This window comes from Bombina bombina, chromosome 2, assembly GCF_027579735.1.
Source record: "Bombina bombina isolate aBomBom1 chromosome 2, aBomBom1.pri, whole genome shotgun sequence".
NCBI lineage: Eukaryota > Metazoa > Chordata > Amphibia > Anura > Bombinatoridae > Bombina > Bombina bombina.
Window position 1 is genome coordinate 479,006,274 of NC_069500.1, and position 16,160 is coordinate 479,022,433.

The following is a 16,160-nucleotide window of genomic DNA, read 5'->3' on the forward strand; positions in this document are numbered from 1 at the left end:
AGAGGTGGCACTGGGTGCCAGCGGTCATTTTAGTTAAGGTAGCAGGCACATCGGTGTGGGGAGCACTTCAGCATTTGGTGCCTACAGGCACCTGGGCTGTAAATCTGGTCCTGCTGGCATTGCTTCATTATAGACCATTCTTTATCAAATAGTTTTACTTCTATAATACTTACCTCTGTAACATTAAAAGGAGCTCCTCTTAGTTTCACAGTATAAGCAGTTGTTGGTTCATTCTGCACAGCTGGTTTCTGAATGAAAAAAACAAAACAAGCAGCAAAAATATACAAAAGATAATTAAATAAAAATAAAATATTTAACAAAAACATTGCAACACATATTACTGCAATTCATATATTTCTTTCTAGAGAGGTGAGCAGAAGGCTTTGATTTAAAGGGACAGTGGGTTGTGGTTACTGAGGAAATTGTAAAGGTAAAATATCTTCCTTTTTTACATAGAGGTGTTCCTGTCAGATTTTACAGATATGCTGGACCACCTTCAAGTGATTCAGCATTTGGAAAACATGTCAGGTGTACAGAACTAAAAAAAAAAAGCCATAACTATAGCACTGGGGCATTTTACAGTTCAGAGACCAATGTTTTACTTTACTCTGTGACATAGTTTAACATCTAGATGGTAGTTCCATTTCATGTAGGAAGCCAGTTCCGACAACTTCAGCACTCAATCTCTCCCTGACCGGCGAACCGGAGGTGAAGACAAAACACACCCAATAACGATAACCTTTCCTGGAGAGCCGTAACAGTATAAACGGATGAACCAGCCCGTAAAGCATCAATCTCAGGGTGAAAAGTTGTAGGCTCTACAAACGTGCTATGCAAAAATCCATGTTTATTATGGAAAAAACTAAATTCCAAATCACAAACAAAAAATACATGGATCATAATTAAAAAAAAGGTATTGCAGACAAGCAGGTGTAGTGGACAAAGGCAAGTGTCTGACGCGTTTCGCGACCCCTACAGGCACTTACTCATAGACATGGTAGTTCCATTCCTTCAGATAATAAAATGCAGATATTTACAGTCATGAGATACATCTGTATTGCAGCACAGGATAACTACATACCTCTCTCTTGTCAGTTTTGATAGTTTCTGTTTTTGCCTGATCTTTGGCTTTTCCCTCAGTTTTTACCCCTGCCTCAGTTCCCTCAGTTGCCTCTTTCTCTTCATCCTCTTCTCCAGATGAATCAGAAGATGATTCTTTTACTACCTTAGACTTCAAGTATTCCATGTCCGAAATCTCTGACCTCAGAGCAAGCTTCCCTAAAGAGTCATCTCCTAACAACCAATCACAGAAGAGATAAGTTACCATTTACTATTCTTGAACAATACTAGCACTGCTAACTGCAGAATACAGACAGTATGTTTTTGAGCATTCATCAGTGAAAGTAAACTCACCAAAACAGGTCAGCAAGTTTGCATCACTTTGTAATTAGAGTGCATCAGCAAATTATGATAAAAAAGGCAGATATTTGTACCCTTAATTTGGATCACTCTGAGCACTTGTATGTAATTATACCTGTTTCTGATAAATGATCTCCTTCATCTCCCTCTTCTTCACTCATGTTTTCCTCAGAGTCAGAATCAAAATTCAGGTAATCATCCTGTGAACGACTCTTATCGTTCTTGGTACCCACTGACTGGGTATCATTGCCCCAGGTGGCAGCCTTTGCCCGATTCTGATGTACAGAAAGGAACTCCTTGAAGTCATTATCTTCCTCGAGCTGCAAGAAAGAAGAAGTAATAACTAATGAATAATAGTCAGATAAAGAACAGACATCACCAAAAGTCAAATTATCGATAAGAGGTCTTTAAATTAAGAATAAAACACACTTTAACCCCTTCACTGTAGATCCATTACCTCTGTGCTAAGATTTTAGATACTGAATGCAATATTTCAGTGAGAAATCCACAAAAATTATATATTTTGTTTTTTAAACAGACCAAGCAGATTCAAAATTTTCTAACAAAATGTGTGATAAAATACATATTTTTGTTCAAATTTTAATAAAAAAAAAAAAAAGTTAACAACGTATGATATTTTTTCTAAACTCTATAGTCACAACTTCTGTGAATCTTCAGTTGTATTAGCTAAATAAGCACAAATGGACAATAACTGTGTCTTAAAGTGACATTGTACACTAGATTTTTTTTTGCATAAAATGTTTTGTAGATAATCCAGTTACACAGCCCATCTAGGAATGTTTTTGTAAAAATGTTCAAGCCCTAAAGTTTTAGATGTATACTGATGTCTACAGATTCCAGCATTCTCGTGTTTGTATAATGGGTCTTTTATATGCATGGGAGGGGGAGTGTCTGCTATTCTTGCTTTCCCAGCCCCTTTCACTGGGTGTCCAGCCTAACCTCATCAACAGTGCTAAACTGGGAGCTTCTAAGTAAGTTTTCCAAAAAGTTTTTTTAATGGATTTTTAGATGAGTATCTGTGCATATTCTTCTTTATAGTAGTGTCTATTACATGCAGTTATATGAAAATTGGTGTATACTGTCTACTTAAGCAATTGAAAATAATTTCAGCACAATGCATTTCATACGTACAATGACTTGCTATAAAATAATTAAATAAGCATTTATGCTGCATCTTGCAGCCAAGGGGCTATCCTAATCGACAAGGTCTTTGGGAGGCCTTTTGATGTTAATGTAGGGTTCACCCAGTCCCAATACAGCTGGTCATTTTAAATTGCAGCTACAGAAACACTGTCACCTCAGTAATCACCTGACTAAAAGGCCCTCAACAGTACCTGCAATTCAAAGAATAGTTTATCCTCATATAAATAAGGGCCTTTAGGTATATTTATACATAGGGGTTCCCATGATAATAAACACATTTTAAACTATGCCAGGTGATCTAATGGCTAATCCAACAGCGCTTCTGGGATTTAAAATAAAGGGTATTTCTGATGACCTGCTAGAAGTGCCTAGAGACCATGATTAAAAAGTGCGTTTGCTTAAACATTTTACCACCATGTCACATACCCTTTGAAAAGAGCAGGTGACTGCCAAACAGTGGATCATTGTGATCCCTGGGACAGAATACACCAATGTTCATATAACTGCATGTAATAGACACTACTATAAAGAATAATATGCACAGATTCTGATATAAAAACCCAGTATAAAACCGTTTAAAAACCTACTTAGAAGTGGGTATCCCTCCTCTACCCTTTATGAACTATTTTAACTGGATATAGTATCTGGACAATTGTAAGATATATAAGACGACCTTTACTGAAGAACTACATAATGGATACTTCTCCATCTGCTAAAGGGCTAGTTTTGCTAAATAAACTAGAAGACTGGATACTTACATACATATAGATATTGTTGAGTATTTTACATTGTATATGTTTTCTTCAATAAAGCCTTTTGAAGAAAAAAAAAAAAAAACTTACTTAGAAGTTTCCAGTTTAAAGGGACACTATACCCAAAATTTTTCTTTTGTGATTCAGATTGAGCATGAAATTTTAAGCAACTTTCTAATTTACTCCTATTATCAAATTTTCTTCATTCTCTTGGTATCTTTATTTGAAATGCAAGAATGTAAGTTTAGATGCCGGCCCATTTTTGGTGAACATCCTGGGTTGTCCTTGCTGATTGGTGGATAAATTCATCCACCAATAAAAAAAGTGCTGTCCAGAGCACTGAACCCAAAAAAAAGCTTAGATGCCTTCTTTTTCAAATAATGATAGCAAGAGAACGAAGAAAAATTGATAATAGGAGTAAATTATAAAGTTGCTTAAAATTGCATGCTCTTTCTGAATTACAAAAGAAAAACTTTTGGGTACAGTGTCCCTTTAACTATGTTTAAAAGGTTACTGGAACACCCACTGCAAGTGGGAAATATCAGACCCCCCCCCCCTTCCTGTGCATATGAAAAGACCCTTTACACATACAGAAGCAAACTGGAGTAGGTATACGTCGGTATTCTCCTAAAACTTTGGGGCTTGGTTAGGAGTCTGAAAATCAGAGCAATGTTATTTAAAAATAAGCAATACTATACATTTAAAAAACAAAACAAAAAAAAAACACACCTGTATGGGCTATATTAATAGATAACTTTCAAAACATTTATGCAAAGAAGAAACAAGTGAATAATGTCCCTTTAAAGGACATTAACACCTTTTGTTTTTGTGTAAAAATAATACTTTGTCAGACACTCCCTAGAGAAACCAAAAACAAAAAAATCTGTAACCTAGATTTTTAAAATGATGCAAACTGCCTATGGAAGATGTTTGGCTTCCAGCAGCTGCAGGTTATAGGTTTGCGTTTTGTCCTCTGTATGAAGTTTTGCAAAAGCACAATTTTATATCAATATAAAAACTTGTTTAAATCTCCTTTTAAGGGAGCTGAGAAGGAGGGGGGTTTAAACTCATCCCACATCCAGCACCCTTCTTCTATGTGAAGTATAGAGGGAGTGATGACATCAATGCCATCCCTGGATTCTCCTGGTGATGCTGAACTGCTCACTCAGCACGGTATGGCCTAAGGTACGGGGGGGTTCAAAGAGCTCTATAAATACATGGTTAGTATCCACACTAAAGTCACTGCTCAGATGGAGAGCATGTATCATAAACCACAATTAAAAAGGTTAAAGCACGGATTAATGAGAAGCTAAAGCAGGCAAATGACAAATTTATTTTATATATAACTGAATCCGTCTCTTGCAGATATGTACTCAAATTATATATAATATATATATATTTATATCAGCAACAATACTGGCTTACATGATAGGTATGTTAGGTATGTCACTTACCTCTTTTAAGACTTTAGTCTTCTTTTTCTTCTTTTTCTGCTAAAGAAAAGAATATATCAGCGGATATGGCTGTTAAGAATTACAAAAGTGAGATTGTTTAAACAAACAAACAAACAATTATTTTCGCCAGTCCTAAAAAAGTTTTTTTGTTTCGGATTCTTCTACGGTCGAGGTTTTTTTGGGTCATGTGATAGATGTTATACCGTTCATGTGACTGGTCATGTAAGCGACAGATCTAGCTCTCAATGGAGGGGGATCTTTTTAGGGCTCTATTTAATAACCTCATGACTACTATTGACCGGTAAAAATAATGCTGTAATTTTAAATATTACTAATGGTAATCCTATGATTACCCTATGCTCCTGTAGTCGAGCGGTCATGTGACCAGATTAGTATTTTTAGTACGGATAGGAAGATTGTTTTTTTGAGTACAAATATTTTTGTATCCCCCAGCGCCCTAATGACGAGGTCACTGACTGGTATGGAGGACACTGTGTGGGAAAATATCAGGTAAAGGATGTATAATATGTGCTATACTTTTGCCTTATTTTGATTTTGGAACAAATTGCAGTGTTTTTACAAATATTTTAATAAAATACACATGTACAGTATATATGTATGTGTTGGGTACTTGTAAAGCACGGCTAATCACCCGTAAGGGTTTCAAGGCGCTGCTCATTTTATCAACCTCGGAAGGATGAAAGGCTCAGTGGACCTCACCGGGGATCAAACCTGCAACCCTTGGGTTGCTATAGAGCTCAGCAACAGTGCCTTAGCATGCTGAGCTATCTGGGGAAACATGAATATGTTTTGGAGATTTTATATGAAACAAGTCTGTTTTTGAGTGCTTAATGCATCTATTTAGAACGTTGAAGTTATCAAGACAGCCCATGTGGTGTATTACTGGAGGGAGATAGCTGGGAAGCGCCGATTACCCAGCCCACGTGGTGCATTACCAGACGGAGATATCTGGGAAGCGCTGATTACCCAGTCCCCATGTAATGCACTATTGATTAGTGCACTACAATTGTGAGTACTCCTCCCGTTTATGTGGAATGTTTGTCTGAACATCACTGGTTATCAGAGATTTTGTGCCATAGGAGCGCCTTCTTTTATTTTGTATAAAATTACAAATTTATTTCCTATATGGCTGAATCTGTCTCTTACGTACTCACAGCCTAAAAATAATATATATGACAGCTCAGTTGTCAGTTGTTATAGTTATATCAGAAACAATGCTGGCTTACATGATGTGTGCACCACTTACCTCTTCCAAGACTTCAGTCTTCTTTTTCTGCAAAAGAAAAGAAAATATTAGCGGATATGTCTGTCTAGAATTACAAAAGTGAGATAATTTACGCAAACAAAATAATTACTTTAGCCAGTTCTAAAAAAGCTTTTTGTTTTTCTGTAATAAGGACAGTTTTTGGGGTCAATTAAAGGGATGGGAAAGTCAAAATTAAAGTTGCATGATTCAGCTAGAGCATGTAATTTTAAGACACTTAAATTCACTTCCATTTTCAAAAGTGCTTCGTTCTTTTAGTATCCCTTATAAAAAATTAATACGCACATATCATACACTAGTGGGAGCTGCTGTTAAAGTAGGGGTTAATAAATATAATGTAGGTGCTACTCCTGAGATAATAACAAGTATTCAAAGAAATATTTATATTTGTGCTTTAATATTGAAGGCAATATAATTTGAAGACCACAATAAAATAACTAACTCCTGAGACAATAACAAGTAATCTAAGAAATACTTATACAAGTGCTTGAATACTGAAGGCAACACAATTTGTAGACCACAATAAAATAACCAAGTCACTATTTAGAATCTCTGTGCAGAATCATATTGTGATTCCAATTCCACCAAACAACAAACAAAACTATTTACATAGATACAGATGTATGTATCTCAACCACATTAGTCAACATATATTGTGGGTGTTTTTAATGTGTTTGTTTCCCATGCTTTTGGTAGTAATTTCTATAATAAAAGTTATATTTTAATTATCTCCGTTTTCCTCTCCCCAAATCTTGTGACTAATCTGTCATGAATAACTGATACCAAGTTTATTTCTATATATCTACAAACAGTTCTAGAGTGCTATACGTGTATTCCTTCTTTTGGTGGGTTCTCTTAACCCACCATAATTTTGTTCTGCTGTTAATTGGTGCCTGCACAAGTTTGTCTCTTGTGATTGGATAACTAGATGAGTTCAGCTAGCTGCCAGTAGTGCAATGCTGTCCCTTCAGCAATGGATAACAAGAGAATGAAGCAAATTTGATAATAGAAGTAAATTGGAAAGTTGTTTAAAATTGTATGTTCTATCTGAATCATAAAAAGAAAATGTTGGGGTTTACTATCCCTTTAATTGAGTTAGTGAGTTCATTGGTCAGAACTTTCCATAAACACTATCACATGATTATTTGGGCCAGATCATATTTGATGGAGATTATTAAAATTTGTCAACAAAATTATATTTTACTGTTTGGAATTAAAGTGAAGGTAAACTTTGATGAATGAAAGCCCGTTTTTTAAAAATATTATTAAAAACAGGAGCACTTTCATTCAAAGTTTACCAAGCAGCCGTTTTGATTAAAAACTTACCTCTCTTCTTTGCACAGAGCAGCTTCCCTCACCCGGAGATCCTCTCTTCATACGTCATCAATGACTAATCCAGCTTCCTCCAAATCACAGTATTCCCCCCAGGGTAGTCATTGCCTGAGGCCATGCCGTGATTGGAGGAAGCTGAATTAGTCATTGATGACGTGTGAAGAGAGGATCTCAGGGTGGGGGAAGCTGCTCTGGCTGTGAAAAAAACAAAAGGTACGTTTTTAATCAAAACGGCTGCCTTCTAAACTTTGATGAATGAAAGTGCCCCTGTTTTTAATAGTATTTTTAAAAAACGGGCTTTCATTCATCAAAGTTTACCTTCACTTTAATTCCAAACAGTAAAATATAATTGCGTTGACAAATTTTAATAATTTCCATCAAATATGATCTGGCCCAAATAATCATGTGACAGTGTTTATGGAAAGTTCTGACCAATGAACTCACTAACTCAATTAAAGGGATAGTAAACTCCAACATTTGTGTGTGTGTGATTTTCTCTTAAAGGGACATAAAAAATTAAATTCAAAATGTTTCTCTTTCATGATTCAGATAGAACATACAATTTTTAAAAAAAGTTTCCAATTTACTTCTATTATCAAATTTGCCTCGTTCTCATATGTCTGGAGCACTACATGACAGGAAATAGTGCTGCCATCTTGTGCTCTTGTTAATCTATAACTTTGTTGCAAAACTGTTGCTGTATAATGCTGAAGACACGTGCACATTCCTGAACTTATCTTCCTGCTTTTCAATAAAGGATACCAAGAAAATGAAGAGAATTTGGTAATAGAAGTAAATTGGAAAGATCTATCTGTATCATGAAAGAAAAAAAAATGGGTTTTATATCCCTTTAGGTTTGTCGGCCTCTTGTATAGCCGACACACAATTATGGGGGGGAGGGGGAGAAAAATATTATATATATATATATATATATATATATATATATATATATACATACACACACTGTCATTTAAGAGGACATGAAACTCAAAATTACACTTTCAAACATTGGTGAAGGCACTGCCGCTATAGTGTTTGACACATGCATACTCTTGAGCTCATAAATAAAGGGCAACAAGAAAACAAAGTAAATGTTATAATAGAAGTGCATTGGACAATTTTTTTATTTTTTTTTAAATCCATGCTCTATCTGTGCCAGTAAAGTTAAATTTTGACTTTACTGGCCCTTTTTAAGTGTTCAATGTTCAAGATCAATTCACCGTCTTTGTGTCTCCTGGTGCTCCTTTTGTTTCCTGCTTCTTTCCCAAATCCTTATCTTCACGATGTGAGTGTTTGCTCCAAACCTTTTGCTTTTTGGGATCACCAAATGCTTTACACAGCTCAACCTTAAGAAAACAACGGAGCTTATTGAGTTGCTATTCTTGCAAGACCGATATCTGCTTGTTAAAAAGGTCATTATATCATAATTCTCACTCACTACAAAGAAATACAAAATATACATACAGAGATACGAGATGTATCAATGAAGCTTTTATTGAAGTGGATTAGAGCTGCTTTGCCTTCATCTTCTGATCCGTAACCGATAAAACCAAACTTACGAAACTTGCCATCTTTGGTATATTTAAGAGTGCAGTCAGTAAGAGTGCCAAATTCAGAAAAGAGTTCACGAAGCCTGTGTTCTTTTATCTGGAAGATACATGTAAAAACCAAGATGAGATCATGTAGGTTAAGTGTACATTATAACGTTTTGTGATCATAAGATATCTTTTATTTACTGTAACTGTTTAACGTTTACGAGAGAGTGAGAAATTTGAATGAAGGCACTCTCACCAAAACTTCCACTGCCAGGGTGCAAGCAAGAAATTGATATCCAAGTAAAAAGGTTGGCACTCTCTTGACCTCTCTTGTTTTGGGGATCTCACCCCTTTCTCAGAATGGAAGGGGTAAGATCCTCGAAAATTCACGTATTTCTCCTCTTGCAATAAACCACTTTAAGAGCCGAGAGAGTGCCAAGCTTATATATATATATATATATTTATTATTAGCATAACTGATGTTAGCGTTTTCATTCTGGAGATTTTGTAAATAAACAGAATAATAGACAAATACTTTTAGAATAGATGATCAACGCCTATAATCGCAACCCACAGAAATATCAAACACTGTTGTTACACGGGATAGAAAATCAAAGGAAAACCCTTCTTACCCCGCTTGGGAGATTCTTCACGATTAATCGAGACATGTTTTTCGATTTCTTCAATATTTTTGATTTCCGACTACATTCACGTTTTGCTAGTGGGCGCAGACATCTTGGAATAGGTCACGTGATCAGAACGGCAGAGACTCATTGCGCAAGCGTACATCTGGGCTGATTGAGTATTTTTTTTTATCTGTCCGTTGACATATTGTATCAGCAGGTGGCGCCAACTTATAAAGTTCATCCATAATGTGTTAAAAATGTTTTATCTGTGTATATTTTTTACTTTTTATTATTTCTGTAACTGAATATATTAACTAAATTTATTTGGGGAAAAATGTTTTATCTGGCGCTGGAATGTTGCAGCATTTGCTAATGCTGCTGCATTGTAAGATGTTTGCAATGAACAATGCTATTGATAAATTGAAAGTCCAAAAAAAACTTTCATGATTTAAATACGGCATGTCATTTTAAACAACTTCCCAATTTACTTTTATCACCAATTTTGCTTTGTTCTCTTGGTATTCTTAGTTGAAAGCTAGGAATTTCATATACTGTACTAATTTCTTAGACCTTGAAGACTGCTTCTAATATGAATGCATTTTGACCACTAGAGGGCATTAGTTCAGGTGTTTCATATAGATAACATTGAGCTTATGCATGTGAAGTGACCTAGGAGTGAGCACTGATTGGCTAAAATGTAAGTCTGTCAAAAGAACTGAAATAAGGGGGCAGTCAGCAGAAGCTTAGATACAAGGTAATTACAGAGGTAAAACGTGTATTATTATAACTGTTGGTTATGCAAAACTGGGGAATGGGTAATAAAGGGATTATCTTTCTTTTTAAACAACAAAAATTCTGGTTTTGACTGTCCCTTTAATTAATCGTTTGTTTTATATATGCTTTTAGTATAGTAAAGGGAAAGCTCCTGGTAGAACGGCCATTAAATGCAGATTTGCATAATCAATAAGTACATATTAAAAAGGGATAGTAAAGTCTGTCAAAAGATCTGAGATAAGGAAGCAGTCAGCAGATGCTTAGATACAAGGTAATTACAGAGGTAAAAAGTATATTACTATAGCAGTGTTGGTTATGCAAAACTGGGAAATTGTACATAAAGGAATTATCTATCTTTTTAAACAATAACATTTTTGGTGTTTATTATCCATTTAAAAGGACAATGTAATAACATTTACTCTGACTTTTAAATGAGCAATAGATTTTGTTCTGAAAAAATTAAAAAAAAAATAGTTTGCTGCCCCTATTATGTGATAGCCATCAGCCAATCATAAAGTCAGATATTGGGTAATCCTAGGATTACCCAGGTAAAACGGACATTACCCAAGGGGCTGTGGGTAAAAGCCTGATGTATGATCATAAATTCCCTCAGAGTGTGATGCACTGTAATTCCCACATCTTCACTATCTTTTTTGCCTCTGCCCGCCTTGTAAACCTCATTTTCCAAGGTTCACTAGGGGTGGATGCCAGAGGATCGGCGGGGCGCCTTCCTTGAACCCCCCAGGGGGAGGCAAAAAAAAAAAGTGTAGATGGGAGAATTACAGTACATCGGGTTTTACCCACAGCCACTTGGGTTATGCTCGTTTTACCCAGGTAATCCTAGGAGGACGCAGCTATCTTACTTTAACCGTAACATATATATATATATATATATATATATATATATATATATATACAGGGAGTGCAGAATTATTAGGCAAATTAGTATTTTGACCACATCATCCTCTTTATGCATGTTGTCTTACTCCAAGCTGTATAGGCTGTATAGGCTCGAAAGCCTACTACCAATTAAGCATATTAGGTGATGTGCATCTCTGTAATGAGAAGGGGTGTGGTCTAATGACATCAACACCCTATATCAGGTGTGCATAATTATTAGGCAACTTCCTTTCCTTTGGCAAAATGGGTCAAAAGAAGGACTTGACAGGCTCAGAAAAGTCAAAAATAGTGAGATATCTTGCCGAGGGATGCAGCACTCTTAAAATTGCAAAGCTTCTGAAGCGTGATCATCGAACAATCAAGCGTTTCATTAAAAATAGTCAACAGGGTCGCAAGAAGCGTGTGGAAAAACCAAGGCGCAAAATAACTGCCCATGAACTGAGAAAAGTCAAGCGTGCAGCTGCCAAGATGCCACTTGCCACCAGTTTAGCCATATTTCAGAGCTGCAACATCACTGGAGTGCCCAAAAGCACAACGTGTGCAATACAAGACACACAAGCTGAAACGTCAAGACTGGGCCAAGAAATATCTCAAGACTGATTTTTCTAAGCTTTTATGGACTGATGAAATGAGAGTGAGTCTTGATGGGCCAGATGGATGGGCCCGTGGCTGGATTGGTAAAGGGCAGAGAGCTCCAGTCCGACTCAGACGCCAGCAAGGTGGAGGTGGAGTACTGGTTTGGGCTGGTATCATCAAAGATGAGCTTGTGGGGCCTTTTCGGGTTGAGGATGGAGTCAAGCTCAACTCCCAGTCCTACTGCCAGTTTCTTAAAGCGGTGGTACAGGAAGAAGTCTGCATCCTTCAAGAAAAACATGATTTTCATGCAGGACAATGCTCCATCACACGCGTCCAAGTACTCCACAGCGTGGCTGGCAAGAAAGGGTATAAAAGAAGAAAATCTAATGACATGGCCTCCTTGTTCACCTGATCTGAACCCCATTGAGAACCTGTGGTCCATCATCAAATGTGAGATTTACAAGGAGGGAAAACAGTACACCTCTCTGAACAGTGTCTGGGAGGCTGTGGTTGCTGCTGCACGCAATGTTGATGGTGAACAGATCAAAACACTGACAGAATCCATGGATGGCAGGCTTTTGAGTGTCCTTGCAAAGAAAGGTGGCTATATTGGTCACTGATTTGTTTTTGTTTTGTTTTTGAATGTCAGAAATATATATTTGTGAATGTTGAGATGTTATATTGGTTTCACTGGTAAAAATAAATAATTGAAATGGGTATATATTTGTTTTTTGTTAAGTTGCCTAATAATTATGCACAGTAATAGTCACCTGCACACACAGATATCCCCCTAAAATAGCTAAAACTAAAAGCAAACTAAAAACTACTTCCAAAAATATTCAGCTTTGATATTAATGAGTTTTTTGGGTTCATTGAGAACATGGTTGTTGTTCAATAATAAAATTAATCCTCAAAAATACAACTTGCCTAATAATTCTGCACTCCCTGTATATATATAGCACCGAGTAGTGAAGAATCCAAACGGATGGGATCCGTGTCCAGAGAAACCTCACACAGCAGGAACAAAAACCAAATGTTTCAGCCATCACATGGGCTTTTCTCAATGGTAGTCAGAAGCCAAGTCCGTCTTGGCTTCTGACTACCATTGAGAAAAGCCCATGTGATGGCTGAAACGTTTGGTTTTTGTTCATATTGAATTGATATCAAATTCCTGCTGTGCCTGCTGTGTGAGGTTTCTCTGGACATGGATCCCATCCGTTTGGATTCTTCACTACTCGGTGCTGTATGTGTATATGGCAGTGCACCAGGTGATTGTTAAAGTGAAGTGTGCCGTTTCCACATTGATTCCTATATATATGCAGTATGCAGGGCTGCCATCAGGGGGTGACAGAGGTGACTACAGTCAGGGGCCCGGCCGGGATGAGTGGCCCTGGGCCAACTGCTGACATAGCAAGTTATTTACAAACTTTTTTTTTTTTTAAATCCGGGCCTGGATGTATAAGTGTATGCTGTGTAGTGTGTGTATCTGTATGTATAAGTGTGTGTGTGTATCTGCATGTATAGGTGTATGCTGTGTAGTGTGTATCTGTATATATAAGAGTAAGCTATGTAGTGTGTGTGTATCTGCATGTGTAAGTGTATGGTATGTAGTATGTGTGTATCTGCCTGTATGAGTGTATGCTGTGCAGTGTGTTACTGTGCATTTTTGCTAACTTTAAAAACCAGAATCTATAATATTAATGGGGAATGCAGAGAGCAGTTTTAAAGAATCTATTATTAAATGTCCAATTAAGATAAAAAATATTTAGCACTGTCTCTGCAAAGGTTAATTAAAGGGACACTGAACCCTTTTTTTTTTTCTTTCGTGATTCAGATAGAGCATGCAATTTTAAACAACTTTCTAATTTACTCCTATTATCAATTTTTCTTCGTTCTCTTGCTTTTTATTTGAAAAAGAAGGCATCTAAGCTATTTTTTTGGTTCAGAACCATGGAAAGCACTTGTTTATTGGTAGGTGAATTTACCCTTTACCCACCAATCAGCAAGAACAACACAGTGTGTTCACCAAAAATGGGCCGGCATCTAAACTTACATTCTTGCATTTCAAACAAAGATACCAAGAGAATGAAAAGAATTTGATAAAAGGAGTAAATTAGAAAGTTGCTTAAAATTGCATGCTCTATCTGAATCACGATAGAAAAAATTTGGGTTCAGTGTCCCTTTAAATACAGAGCTCACATAGCTATACCAGTGGTTTGAGCTTGTGTTTGATTTGCTGCCCAAGAGTATTAAAAGATATGACTTTATTTAGAATTTTATTTATATTACTTTGGTCTTATGATTTTTTTTAAGCCCCGCCCCTGCTCATGCCCACCACATTTCAATTTTTTTGCCGCTGGGGGGGTGTCCCTCTTTTGAATTTTGAAATATTGTGAGGTATGCTGCAGTTGCACATGGTGGTAATAACATTATAGCTAAGTTATAAAAAGGAGGCTTACAATATAAAGATTAGTCTTAGACTAGGATATATTAACAATTTCTGCTAGGGTGATATATGTTTTTTTGTATGTGGCTACTATAAACGTATCATTGTAATGGATTAGTACAGAGAAACCTGCAACTGCAGATATTTATGTTTATAGAGGCTTTAGATATAAAATACTACCCTTTATGCTTTTAGTGTATTATGTATACTGTACATATATGATCCAAGTGCCCTTTCCCAACTCTAGATATGTGTGTGTGTATGAGTATGTATGTATGTGTGAGTGAGTGTGTGTTTATCAGTGTGTGTGTGTATGTATATATGTGATGTGTGTGTATAAATATGTGTGTATGTGAGTATCTGTTTATCAGTGTGTGTGTGTATGTAATTATATGTGTGTGTAAATATGTGTATATGAGTGTGTGTAAATATGTGTATATAAATGTGTGTGTGTATGTGTGTGTAAATATGTGTATATGAGTGTGTGTGTGTATGTGTGTGTAAATATGTGTATCTGAGTGTGTGTGTATGTGTGTGTAAATATGTGTATATGAATGTGTGTAAATATGTTTGTATGAGTGTGTGTGTAAATATGTGTACATGAGTGTGTGTGTGTATGTGTGTGTAAATATGTGTATCTGAGTGTGTGTAAATATGTGTATATGAGTGTGTGTGTGTATAAATATGTGTATATGTGTGTGTGTATGTGTGTGTGTGTGTGTGTGTATAAATATGTATATGTGTGTATGTGTGAGTGGTTGGTTGGTTCTATTGGTATTCTTTGTTGAAGAGAATACTTAGGTGGACTCAGGAGCAGTAATGCACTACTGGGAGCAAGCTGCTAATTGGAGGCCGCTATGTTTCTTGTTACAGGCTCACCTGGTGTGTTAAGCTAGCTCCCAGTTGCGCATTGCTGCTACTTCAACAAAGGATACAAAGAGAATGAAGCACATTTGATAACAGAAGTAATTAGAAAGTTGTTTATGGGGTTCTATGTCCCTTTAATTGATTTTGTGTTTTGGTTTCCCATTTATATGTTACCATTTACCAATGACTTATTATGCATGCTGCAAAGTAGGGCATGTATTTGATATTACTCCTTTCAGTTAATTTTGGTATCTGAAAATGTTTTGAACAATGGGGGGGAGCGGGCGGGCATGGGGGGTGGGCCTGAAAAACTGGCTGAGTCAGGGGCCCAACATTTCTAGTGGCAGCCCTGTTAGTATGTCACAGTACATGTTGGCATTCATGGTTCCCTCAGTCAACTGTAGCTCCCCAGTGCCGGCAGCACTCATGCAGTCCCAGACCATGACACTCCCACCACCATGCTTCACTGTAGGCAAGACACACTTGTCTTTGTACTCCTCACCTAGTTGCCACCACACACGCTTGACACCATCTGAACCAAATAAATTTTTCTTGGTCTCATCGGACCACAGACATGGTTCCAGTAATCCATGTCCTTAGTCTGCTTGTCTTCAGCAAACTGTTTGCGGGCTTTCTTGTGCATCATCTTTAGAAGAGGCTTCCTTCTGGGACGACTGTCATGCAGACCAATTTGATGCAGTGTGCGGCGTATGGTCTGCGCACTGACAGGCTGACCCCCCACCCCTTCAACCTCTGCAGCAATGCTGGCAGCACTCATACGTCTATTTCAGAAAGACAATATCTGGATATGACGCTGAGCATGTGCACTTAACTTCTTTGGTCGACCATGGCGAGGCCTGTTCTGAGTAAAACCTGTCCTGTGAAACCGCTGTATGGTCTTGCCCACCATGCTGCAGCTCAGTTTCAGGGTCCAATCGTCATATAGCCTAAACCATCTTTAAGTAGAGCAACAATTCTTTTTTTCAGATCCTCAGAGAGTTCTTTGCCATGAGGTGCCATGTTGACCAGT

General features: G+C 37.0%; 1 protein-coding gene across 2 annotated transcripts in view; it reads right to left on the reverse strand.

Moving 5' to 3' along the window:
- RBM19 (RNA binding motif protein 19) overlaps positions 1-9,694 on the reverse strand; it is a 145,577-nt gene extending 135,883 nt beyond the window's left edge. Inside the window, exons 1-8 of one of the 2 annotated variants that reach the window (XM_053702155.1) lie at positions 9,574-9,694; positions 8,871-9,053; positions 8,627-8,752; positions 6,057-6,083; positions 4,790-4,825; positions 1,535-1,739; positions 1,082-1,293; positions 174-248 (exon numbers count right to left, since the gene is read on the reverse strand). In XM_053702155.1, the coding sequence (XP_053558130.1) occupies positions 174-248; positions 1,082-1,293; positions 1,535-1,739; positions 4,790-4,825; positions 6,057-6,083; positions 8,627-8,752; positions 8,871-9,053; positions 9,574-9,609 (900 nt within the window). In that variant the 5' untranslated portion in view covers positions 9,610-9,694. Of the gene's footprint in view, positions 1-173; positions 249-1,081; positions 1,294-1,534; positions 1,740-4,789; positions 4,829-6,056; positions 6,084-8,626; positions 8,753-8,870; positions 9,054-9,573 lie in introns of both variants that reach the window. The other variant, XM_053702154.1, reaches the window with a different exon arrangement.
- Between the last annotated feature and the right edge of the window lie 6,466 nt (positions 9,695-16,160).